This window comes from Scyliorhinus torazame, chromosome 8 (genome assembly GCF_047496885.1).
Source record: "Scyliorhinus torazame isolate Kashiwa2021f chromosome 8, sScyTor2.1, whole genome shotgun sequence".
In the NCBI taxonomy this organism is placed as follows: Eukaryota; Metazoa; Chordata; class Chondrichthyes; order Carcharhiniformes; family Scyliorhinidae; genus Scyliorhinus; species Scyliorhinus torazame.
In genome coordinates this window covers 154,607,775-154,620,215 of record NC_092714.1, presented here as the reverse complement: position 1 = coordinate 154,620,215, position 12,441 = coordinate 154,607,775, and the positions used below count along the sequence as shown (strand labels likewise).

Here is a 12,441-nt window from a genome sequence, read left to right as displayed (position 1 = left end):
GCCACCTGTATCCCTGGGTACCGAAAGCTCTTCTCGACCAATTTCAGCGGTAGCTCTCCCAGTCCCCTTTCCTGCCCCTTAGCTTGGATCACGAACATCTCGCTTTTCTTCTCGTTTAGTTTGTACCCCGAGAAATTGTCAAAGTCCCTCAGAATCTGCATGACCTCCCCCATCCCCTCTAGTGGGTCCGAAATATACAGGAGCAGATCATCCGCATAAAGCGAGACCCAATGCTCCTCCCCATCCCCCCCCCCACCCACCCCCCGAACCAACCCCCGCCAGTTCTTTGAAGTCCGCAGCGCTATAGCCAGTGGCTCTATTGCAAGGGCGAATAATAACGAGGAATGGGGCACCCCTGCCTTGTCCCCCGGTGGAGCCTAAAGTAGTCCGGCCTCACCCTGTTCGTGCACACACTTGCCACTGGGGCCTGGTAGAGTAGCTGGACCCAACCTATGAACCCCTCACCGAATCCGAACCTTCTTAGTGCTTCCCACAGTTACTCCCATTCCACCCGGTCAAAGGCTTTCTCCGCGTCCATTGCCGCCACCACTTCTGCCTCCCCTCCCTCTGAGGGCATCATGATGTTTAGGAGCCTCCGTACATTGGAGTTCAATTGCCTGCCCTTGACGAAGCCTGTCTGATCCTCCCCTATCACCCCAGGGACACAGTCCTCAATCCTAGCAGCTAAGATCTTGGCCAGCAGTTTGGAGTCTACATTCAGGAGCGATACCGGTCTACAAGATCCACACTGTCGCGGATCTTTCTCTCGTTTGAGGATGAGTGAAATCGAAGCATGTGACATTGTTGGGGGGAGGGTCCCTCTCTCTTTGGCCTCATTGAAGGTCCTTAGCAGGAGTGGGCTCAGCAGTTCCGAAAATGTCTTGTAGAATTCTACAGGGTAGCCATCCAGCCCCGGGGCTTTGCCCGACTGCATGTCCCCTAAACTCTTTACCATCTCCTCCAGCTCTATCGGGGACCCCAGTCCCTCCACCAGATCCTCTTCCACCTTTGGGAACCTCAGTTGGTCCATGAATTGCTTCACCCCCCCCCCCCCCCCCCCCCCCCGCGGCGAGGGCTCTGACTCATACAATTTACCGTAAAACGCTCTAAAGACTTTGTTCACCGCTCTGGGTCTATGACCGTGTTGCCCTCCTTATCCCGTACTTCCCCAATTTCCCTGGCCGCCTCCCTCTTGCGGAGTTGGTGCGCCAGCATTCTTCTCGCTTTCTCCCCGTATTCGTAGACAGCCCCTTTGGCCTTCCTCAGCTGTGCTACCGCATTCTCAGTGGTCACCAGGTCAAATTCCGCCTGCAACCTCCAGCGCTCTTTCAGTAGCCCCGTCTCGGGGGTCTCCGCGTAACTCTTGTCTACTCTGAGTATCTCCCGACTAGCCTTTCTCCCTCCGCTCTTTCTTTCTTCTCTCTATGAGACTTGATGGAGATCAACTCCCCTCTGATAACTGCCTTCAGGGATTCCCACACCGTGGACGCCGCTACCTCCCCCGTATCATTAGTTTCCAGGTCATTCTTGATGTTCCTCCTTATCCGCCTACAAACCTCGTTGTCTGCCAGCAGCCCCGCATCCAGCCTCCACAGTGGGGGCTGACCTCTCTCTCCCCCCCACCCCCCCCCCCAAGACGCAAATCTACCCAGTGTGGAGCATGATTGGAGACTGCAATGGCCGAGTATTCTGTCCCCTCCACCCTGGGGATCAACACCCTGCTCATCACAAAGAAATCTATGCAGGAGTAGACTGTGTGGACATGGGAAAAGAAAGAGAACTCTTTCGCCCTCGGTCGGGCGAATCTCCACGGGTCTACGTCCCCCACCTGTTCCATGAATCCCCACAGTTCTTTAGCCGCCGCTGGTCGCTTCCCTGACCTGGGGTTTGACCGGTCCAGTACAGGGTCTATAACTGTGTTGAAGTCACCCGCCATAATCAGATTGTGTGAGCTTAAGTCTGGAATTTTACCCAGCGTGCGTCTCGCAAATACAACGTCGTCCCAGTTCGGGGTGTAAAAGTTCACTAGCACCACCCGGGTCCCCTGCAGTTTCCCACTGACCATTATGTATCTGCCCCTCTTGTCAGCTACAATATTCCCTGCCGCAAAAGCCACCCGTTTGCTGACCAGGATTGCTACTCCTCTGGTCTTTGAATCCAGCCCCGAACGGAACACCTGGCCCACCCACCCTTTTCTCAATCTTGTTTGGTCCGCACGTTTTAGGTGCGTTTCCTGTAGCATGGCTACGTCTGCCTTTAGCCCCTTTAAGTGCGAGAATACGCAAGCCCTCTTGACCGGCCCATTCAGGCCCCACACATTCCACGTAATCAGCCTGGATGGGGGGCTAGCCCCCCCCCCCCTCCTGATTAGCCATCTCCCTTTTTCGGCCAGCCTCGAGCCTGCATCCCCCGCTTACTCGAGCCCTCCCACTGGAGGTCCCCCCCCGACTCTCCCTCTGTTCCCCCAAGTTGGCACCTTTTCAGTCAGCCAAGCAGCATCCCATCCGCCATCTCCCCAGCAACCCCATGGTCCCAAACCCCCAAGTCAAGCACCCACTTGACACTGGCTCTTCCCCCCATTACGCTTCCGTGAGTCAGCTGACCCATGCTGACCCCGGCCGCTCCCGCCTCGGTCTCCGATTACTCAGATGCCTCATTTTGCTGGCCCCCCCCCCCCCCCATGGAAAGCCCACCTTATCAGCTTCAACAGCCCCCAAAGGACATTTTCCGCCCTCTTCCCGCAGCGAAACAAACAGCCAACCCCGGGTGCAAACCTGGCCCCATCAAAGACACGGCCCCAGCTGCCAGGAGAGCAGCCCCACGTGTAGGGCCCCCCTCCTCCCTCTGCTGCCGAGTTCTACAAAAGCCGAAAACATGGCCGAAGAAACAGGGAACAAACAAAAATAAGAGACAGCACAATGTCGCTGCCTCCGGCTAGTCGGCAATTACCATCCCCACCAGAGTAACGTCCCAGTGTGGCTGTCCTTTAGTTCGAGTCCAACCTTTCTTGCTTAATGAAATTCCACGCCTCATCCGGTGTATCAAAGTAATGCTGGCGATCTTGATACGTGACCCACAGTCTCGCCGGATGCAGCAGCCCGAACGTCACCCCTTTGCTGTGGGGAGCCGTCTTAGCCCGGTTGAATCGAGCGCGCCTCTTGGCCAGTTCTGCTCCCAGGTCTTGGTAGATGCGGATTACGCTGTTCTCACCTGCTGCTCCGCTCCTTTTTAGCCCATCGCAGGACTCGTTCCTTATCTGAGAAGCGGTGGAACCGTACCACCATGGCCCTCGGCGGTTCATTCGTTTTGGGCTTCCTTGCAAGGACTCTGTGCGCTCCATCCAGTTCCAGAGGCCGAGGGAATGCTTCTGGCCCCATCAGGGACCCCAATATCGTGGTCACGAATGCACTCGCGTCCGACCCCGCCGCACCCTCAGTAATGCCCAGAATGCGCAGGTACTGCCTCCTAAATCTGTTTTCAAGGTCTTCCAGCCTCTCCTGCCACCTCTTATGCAGGGCGTCGTGTGCCTCCACCCTGACGGCCAGGCCCAGTATCTCGGCTTCATTATCCAAGACCTTTTTCTCAATCTCCTTGATCGCCTTCTGCTGCATTTTCTGGGTCTCAACCATTTTCTCCATAGAGGCCTTCATTGGGGCCAGCATCTCCGTTTTCAGGTCAGCAAAGTAGCTTCTAAGAAACTCCTGCTGTTCCCGCGACCACTGGGCCCACGCTGCCTGATCCAAGCCGGCCATTTTCTGATCCCATGCCCGTTTCTGCCACTTCTCGCTGGTCGTTTGTTTGGCCGTCCTGCTCGTGGTCCCTTCCATAAACTGCTGTGGGGAACCTTTTAGATCGTTTGTCCGCCGGTTTGTGTCGAAAAGGGGCAGTCAAAGCTCCTTGAAAGGGCCCATTAGTCCGTTAGCGGCGGGAGCTGCCAAAAACGCGACCTACCCGCGCATGGCCGCCACCGGAAGTCTTCTTTAGTTTACTTAAATACTTTTCTTCTCTTTCTCTCGGGGAGGTTGGTGAACTTGGTATTCCTGATCTGGCTGCCTGGATCTGAGCTCCGCACTGGCCCGGCTTGTGCCCCGCTTGAACTTGCCTGAGCCACACTTACCGGCACCGCTGCTCCCTCGCCACAGTGCTGGGGCCCCAAACTCCATGGCCAGTTTTTCTGCTGAGGACATCCGATTTTTGTTTCTTTTTTATTTAAATAAAAAGTTTCCCTTCGATTGGGCAGATAAGCCCGAAGTGCCGGAGCCTGCGCGGGAGCCACCCGCGATGCGGCCGTCACTCCATGCCGTCGTACCGGAAGTCTCCAGATGGGTTTTTATAACAATCGACAATGGTTTCATGGTCATCATTAGACTTTTAATTCCAGATTTTTATTTAATTCAAATTTCACCATCTGCAGTGGCGGAATTTGAACCTGGGCCCAGCATTACTCTCGGTCTCTGGTTTACTAGCCCAGTGAAAATAGCATTACTTCAGCACCTCCCTGGGAGGGAAAAGCGAGTAAAGATGGTTCGGTTGAGGATGTTACATGCCAGGAATATCATGGGGATTATCCACTGACAACATGTTTTATGGTGTATCATGCACCTTCCAGCCACTGGGATTGTCTTTTAATCCACCCCCATCCCCTCCCAAATTATCTCATCTTTGTTAGGCCCAATGCATAGTTGAATACAGCCTTGATATCAAGCACAGCTACTTTCACATCTTCTCTAGCATTCAGCTGAGGACGGGAACAGAGTGGTTGTTAACAAACCTGAGTATTGCACAGTAGTGTCCCATGATTGCAATACTGAAGACTCCGATCGCTTTACTGAGTGGCTGGCAATTTTCTGGGCTAGGTTTTTGCTGCTTTTTCTCGATAGGATACAGCCAGAGCTTTTCCACATTGCTGGGTGTCAAGGCTACACTGAAATAGGAAACCCATCTAACTGTGGTGGGCATTAAAGCCAGAATGAGTGAGGCCCATTTTCTTTTGTGTCCTGCACTTATAGTGCAGGCCATTCAGCATCGCACGTGAATGCACACACATACAGTGCACAAGTTTCCCCCCCCCCCCCAATCGCTTTTGCTTCTTTGTGTGTCCTTGTTCACGATCCATTCATGAGTGGGGAACAATTTCTCCCTATCTACTGTCCAGACCCCTCATGAATAGGATGGGAATAGAGGGATACGGACCCAGGAAGTGTAGAAGATTGTAGTTTAGTCGGGCAGCATGGTCGGCACGGGCTTGGAGGGCCGAAGGGCCTGTTCCTGTGCTGTACATGTCTTTGTTCTTTGAATAACTCAATCAGGTCTCCTCTCTTCCTTCTTTTCTCCGATGAAAACAGTGCTAATTTCTCAAAAGTTCTGTAAAGTTCCTCATTCCTGGAACCATTCTCGTGAATCTTTTCTCCAATGTAATAATAATCTTTATTGTTATCACAAGTAGGCTTACATTAACACTGCAATGAAGTTACTGTGAAAAGCCCCTAGTCGCCACATTCCGGCACCTTATCGGGTACACAGAGGGAGAATTCAAAATGTCCAAATTACCTAACAGTACGTCTTTCAGGACTTGTGGGAGGAAACCGGGGAACCCGGAGGAAACTCACGCAGACACGGGGTGAACGTGTAGACTCCGCACAGACAGTGACCCAAGCCGGGAATCGACCCTGGGACCCTGGCGCTGTGAAGCAACTGTGCTAACCACTGTGCTGCCCGATGTTTGGTCATCATTAGACTTTTAATTCCTAACTTTTTAATCAAAGTCAATTTCACCATCTACCATAGTGGAATTTGAACCCGGGTCCCCAGAGCATTACCCTGGGTCTCTGTATGCTTTATTAACCGCACTCTCAAACTGTCCAGCCACCTTCAATGACTTGTGCAGATATCGACCCAGGACCTGCTGTTCCTGCATCATTTTGACAGTTGTACCGTTTATTTTCTATTGTCTCTGCATGCTCTTCCGACCAAAATGAATCACATTTCCGCACACTGAACTTCATCTGGACCCTGTCCACACATTCCACAAACATGAATACGACTGTTTGAAGTTCTACACTATCCCCTCATCGTTCACAATGACACCAAGTTTCATACCATCCACAAATTTTGAAATTGTGCCTTGTACACCAAGATCTGGGTCACTGATGTACATCAGGAAAAGCCAGGCTCCCAACACTGACTCCACTACAAACTCCCTCTACCTGAAAAATATCCATTAACCACTACTGTTTCCTGTCACTCAGTCAATTCTGTATCCATGTTGCTATTGTGCCTTTTATTCCATGAGCTGTAACTGTGCTCACAAGTTCGTAGTGACATGACATCAAATATCTTTTGGTACTCCATATACACTATATCAACAGCATTGCCCTCATCAACCCTCCTTTTTACTGCTTCATAAAACTCCAGCAAGTTAGTTAAATACAATTTTCCCTTAAGAAATTCAGGCTGGCTTTTCTTAATTAACCTGCATTTGTCTATGTGACTATTAATTTTGTCCCGACATATTATTTCTAGAAAGTTCCCCCTATAAAAGTTAAAACTAACTGGCCTGTAGGTGATAGGCTTATCCCAGAATCATTATGGTGCAGACAGAGGCCATTTGGCTCATCGTGTCTGCACCGGCTCTCCAAATGAGCATAGTGACTTTGTGCCATTCCCTTGCCTTTTCTCAGAACCCTTGCACATCTTTTCACCATTTTTTGAACAAGGGTGCAACATTTGCAATTCGACAGTTCTTTCACACCACTTAGAGTCTGTGCCTCTGCAAGTTCAACTCTCACTTCCCTCAGTATCCTTGGACACATCTCACCAGTCTTGGTACCTTATTTACTTTTAAGTACGGACAACATAAACATCTCCTCATCAATTTTAAACCCTTCTAGTGTCTGAATTACCTCCTCTCGTACCATGGCCTTGGCAGCATTGTTTTCTTTGGTAAAGCCAGATCCAAAGTATCAATTTACTATCTCAGCCATGCTCCCCGTCTCCATGTGTAGTTTGGTCCCATTGAGTGCTAGTCTTTGTTCACACTCTTTGCTTCTTATTTACTTTCTCCCCTCTCCTCTGACCCTTCTAGATTAAGTCTGGTCCAACTTATTCCTCTTTATCTTAATTTCAACCTCTTTTGTCACCCAGGGAACCCAGGATTTGTTTGCACTACCTTTCCCTTTCAAGGGTATATACTTTGACTGTGCCTGAACTCTCTCTTCTTTGAATTTTCTTACCAATCTTTGATTGATCTCAATTTATTCCGCCCAGATCCGTTCTTAGCCCACTGAAATTGACTTCCCCCAGTTGATTATTCTTACTGTCGATTGTTCATTGTCATTTCCAAAGTCACCCTACACCTTAGGATACAATGATCACTGTCCCCCTAAATGTACTCCTATCGACACTTGATCCAAAGTGACTGCTGGCTGGTACTTCTAGGTGCTCTGCAGCTGCTCAATGACATCCTTGACTTTGGCACCAGGGAGGCAACGCACAGTGCTGGATTCATGTCTGCTATTTTATCAGAGGAACTAGAGTTGAGCATATAAAGGTCAGACACACCCACATTCTAATAACAAAACAAAAACACCATCTCCTGACATACACTTGCATATTCCCAAATAAACCAAGGTTTGTCTTCCAGCTGGATTTTCATCGAGGAATAAGAGGCGTGTAGTGCTATGACATTACAGATTGTGGTGCTGCTGATGGCCCACAGAGCCTCATGAATGCCAGATTTGAGCAGCTAGAGCTGCCTCGTGCTACTCCAAATCACACAACAGCAGTGTCACGGTACGCATTAGCAGGTGTCCTCATTGTGAAAATGCAACTTTGTCTTCACAAAGATTTTACAAGTGTCACTCCGACCAATACTGTCATGAACAGATAATCTACAAAACCTAAACTGGCAATGACATCAAATAGGCTGCTGCATGTTGGCCTCCTCACAATCTGATGAAGGATATCCTGTAACCGTATCCTTCAGGCCTCATACCATTAGTAGTACTAACAACACATGTACAGTGGACATTAAATATTCCCCACCCAGAGTATATTTTGTGCCCTTGATTACTGCTTCCATGGCATTTAACGTGGTGTAGCTGATCTGTCAATTGAAAGGCTTCACAGGGTCCACATACTGAGGTCACCTATGATCACACCCGCCTACCTGTGTAACATATGATCAATTTGCATTTGAAACGCAGGTTCTGTCCAGTAGCTGTGTCCAGACAAAGCCACTAACAGAAGTGTGCTTCTCACATTAGCTTCAGGCAATGAAGTTCAACAGCGTAAAACAGAGGGAAAAATGTTGATATAAAGTCAGACAGACAGAAAGATAGACACAGCAACAAGGGGAGATTGTGAGAGAGATACAGAGACACAAAGACAAAGAGAGCGAGATAAAGTGAAAGAGAGAGAGAGAAGGAGAGGGGGAGAGATAGAGAAGCAAAGGTAAATATGTGTTGAGGGGTCTCTGGGCAGCACTGGTACAATATCAATGGGGAACAGTTAGCACAAAGCATTGTTAGAAGCATAGCCAGGTTGTGGAAGAACTATTTTGTTTGGAGATAATGGAGCCAGTTTGTGCTGGAAGAGGTGGGATTTCTCACCCATAGACACAGCTCCAGGTGGAAATATGATATACTGCTCTAGGTAACTGTTCCAGACATATGGCTCTGGATGAAATATTTAAATTGCATGACTCTGGATGGAAGTTTTACACTGATTTCTATCTTTTCCAATGACAGTGCTACAATACCATAACATGATTCAAAATAAATGTATTATTACCATTAACATAAGAAAGATAAATGCTGAAATTCCTAGGACAAGTTTCTCTCTATTTCCTTTACCCTCTGTGTGCAGTTTTCTGTAAAATGGTCCAATGAGATAAGTCTTTACCACAAGAGACATCAGAAGAATTGCAGCCAACGAAAACAGAATTTGACCAATAAGGGCGAAAATCCGCAGTATTTCTAAAATTATACTGTGGAAAAAGAAGAAATGCAAAATTGTGAAAACATATCCCAAAATAATTTGAAACATGATACTGATATGTGCAATACATTCTTTTTAGGTTGGGGTCTTACTTTTCAGACAATTATCTTTCGCAGCATAAAATATTTAAATCTTTTGTCCTTTGTTCAGCTTCTATATGATACATTGGATATTCCATGGGATAAATTCATTTGCAACGACTACAAATTTACAGCAAGTGTGGTCACATAGCCATCCAGACTATTGTAAAATCTCCTCCCGAGCCTTGCCCCGAATTCCTTGCTGTTATTATTGACAGCTAAGTTTCTGCTGCTTCTCATTGTAGAAAATGCTTAATTTGCTGTTTATGCTTTCATTCATTTTGGTTCACAGTCCATGTAGTTTATTGGCTACCAAATCTCCTACTTCAGACTAAATCAATCATTCCTGTCCTAGCCAAATCCACCTCAAACAATGAGCCAAACCATCAAAAGAGCTTTACAATCTAGAGCCATATATATCCTGGAATTCTTGACCTTCTTAGTGTCATAGGATATTAATTCCGCATACGCATATATCTATATTCCACTTGCAGAGGTGCATATGGACTATGATGTTGCTGAAACATTCATCTACTGTGAGAATGGAATATTTGAGCTGATAGCATGCATGGCAGCCAAGAAAGAAAAGTAGAGAAATATCCAACTTCGGGCAACTGCAGATGACAAATTCCACAAAGGTTCTGACCAGTATTTTATTCACTGCCTGCCAAAATGTTATCGTTGTCTGATTTCTGTCAATGAACTAAAATGCAATAATCATTTAACCAAGAGCCTCCAAGAAATATACCCAGACTGAGAAATACCTTGGGTTGTCATCAGTTGACCATGTAGCTCATTCTCTGCACATGAACATCAAATACGTCTGAATGTATAATTGTAACCTGTGTGAAAATTATCCTCGAGATCGACAAGTGCCAATGTTACCAGCAGGAAGCTCTCTGTGCAGGCAAATGTACAAACCAAAAAAAAAAACACTATCCACTGGAGCACGTCAAAACAGTTCCCTAATCTTTGTGGTATGCTGTGCTGTGTGGGGCTTTTCATAGTAACTTCATTTGAAGCCTACTTGTGACAATATGCGATTTTCATTTTCAATGGGCCTTGCCGCAAATTGAAGCAAATCATGGAATATATTCTTGAATGGATGAGGCACAACACTTTCCCCAAGAGAAGGAGTAGATTGGAGGCACTCTGGCTGATGGCAGAATTACATTCTCTATCACTAGTAAGCTGTGTGAATCCTAGGTAGAGTAATTCTTAACTCTAACTAGTAAGAGCAGTAAAAGCCCATGAAATCCTGACAGTTAGTAGAGAAAGGTTTCCTTCCCACTCAAAAGAAAAATCTAAAGTGTGTGCTGGTGTCTGAGCCATTACGATTTCTTTGGCTTGTCACCGTGGAATATGGCACGGGTAGCAATTTCACCGAATGGTGCATCGATCATTTTAGACAATTGATAACAGTTGAGCTCTGGTGCTAGTGAATATAGACATCGGGCAACAGAAGGAGGATGAAAAACAACCAGGAGGGGGAGAAAAAAGACAGAAAGACTGAAGCAGGGAGAAATGAAAAGGCAGATACGAACATCAGAGGCAAGAAAACAAAGAGAAACAGAGAGAGAGAGAAAGACATCATAATTGACAGTGAAAAGACAAAAACTGGCAGGTTTGAGATAATGACAAGACAGAGACAGGGAAATTGCAAGATTCAGGTTAGGCAAGTACCATATTTCGTATCTGCAGAAGGTGACATATGTCAGTAACACTTCTCTGATACATACATACAACAGTATAGCACAGAACAGGCCCTTCGGCCCTCGATGTTGTGCTGAGCCTTGTACGAAACCAAGATCAAGCTATCCCACTCCCTGTCATTCTGGTATGCTCCATGTGCCGATCCAATAACGGTTTGAAAGTTCCTAAAGTGTCCGACTCCACTATTACAGCAGGCAGTCCATTCCACACCCTAACCACTCTCTGAGTAAAGAACCTACCTCGGACATCCCTCCTATATCTCCCACCCCGAACCTTATAGTTATGCCCCCTTGCAACAACTACATCCACCCGAGGAAATAGTATCTGAACGTCCACTCTATCTATCCCCCTCATCATCTTATAAACCTCTATTAAGTCGCCGCTCGTCCTCCTCCGTTCCAAAGAGAAAAGCCCGAGCTCCCTCAACCTTTCCTCATAAGACCTACCCTCCAAACCAGGCAGCATCCTGGTAAATCTCCTTTGCACCCCTTCCAATGGTTCCACATCCCTCCTATAGTGAGGTGACCAGAACTGCACACAATACTCCAAATGTGGTCTCACCAGGGTCACATACAGTTGCAGCATAATCCCGCGGCTCTTAAACTCAAGCCCCCTGTTAATAATGTAGCAAAGATAATGATAAAAACAGCCTCTTAGCTGATAAATACAAAGATGATGCCTGGTGAGCGAGGGGACCTGATAGTCCTGAAGACTGTGGAAACACAATTACAGAATCAGAATCCCTGAATTCTTACAGTGCAGAAGGCCATTCAGCCCATTGAGTCTGCACTGGTTCTCTGAAAGAACATTCTACCTAATCCCATTTCCTGCCTTACTTCCACATTCTTTTTTTTTTCAGATAGCAATCCAATTCCAATTCAAATACCTCGATCAATATAGTGTGGCAGTTAGTGTCATAGAGTCAGTTTTACAGCACAGCAGGAGGCCCTTCAGCCCATCGTGTCTGCGTTTGCCATCAAGCACCTATTTACTTTAATCCCATTTTCCAGCCTTGGTCTATAGCCATGTATGCTAGTGTATTTCAAGTGCTCATCTAAACGCTTGTTAAATGTTGAGGGTTCCCACCTCTACACCCTTTCAGGCAGTGAATTCCAGACTCCCACCACCCTCTGGGTAAAACATTCTGCCCCTTTGTTAGGATATTGTATGCTTGTCCTGTGTTCCCTTTTAATACCTGTCCTGCTGCCAACCCTTACCTTGCTCTGATATACATTCTTTGGGTTAGCTGCTACTAAGTTACTGCACCCTTTGGGATTTCTGTTTAAACTGTAGTCTCGGGACACTGGAAAAACCTCCCCTTTCAGATGGGCTGGTCCAAAAACATCCGCTTTAGGTTCTGTGGCAGAATCTGTGATGTTGTTTGATAACCTCTTCATTCACTTGAGGATGGAGCAGTGCTCCGAAAGCTAGTGTTTGAAACAAACCTGTTGGACTTTAACCTGGTGTTGTAAGACTTCTTACTGAGCTCACCCCAGTCCAACGCCGGCATCTCCACATCATGGCTACCATCGACACCGCAAACTGCCGGCTCAAAGTGGAGAGGATCTCCAGGAAGATAGCGCATATAGACACTGACATTAAGTTTCTACAAAGATGCAAGAAAGCAGACAAGATCCCTAAAGGGCTACAG

The 12,441-nt window shown here is 47.4% G+C and overlaps 1 protein-coding gene across 2 annotated transcripts in view; it reads right to left on the bottom strand.

The window, feature by feature from the left end:
* Positions 1–12,441, bottom strand: part of tmco3 (transmembrane and coiled-coil domains 3) — an 83,360-nt gene that overhangs the window by 32,827 nt on the left and 38,092 nt on the right. For both annotated transcript variants that reach the window (XR_011948733.1, XM_072514397.1), the window contains exon 9: positions 8,791–8,986. Coding sequence is in view for 1 of the 2 variants with exons in the window: in XM_072514397.1 (XP_072370498.1) it covers positions 8,791–8,986 (196 nt within the window). In the remaining variant the exon portion in view is untranslated. The remainder of the gene's footprint in view (positions 1–8,790; positions 8,987–12,441) is intronic.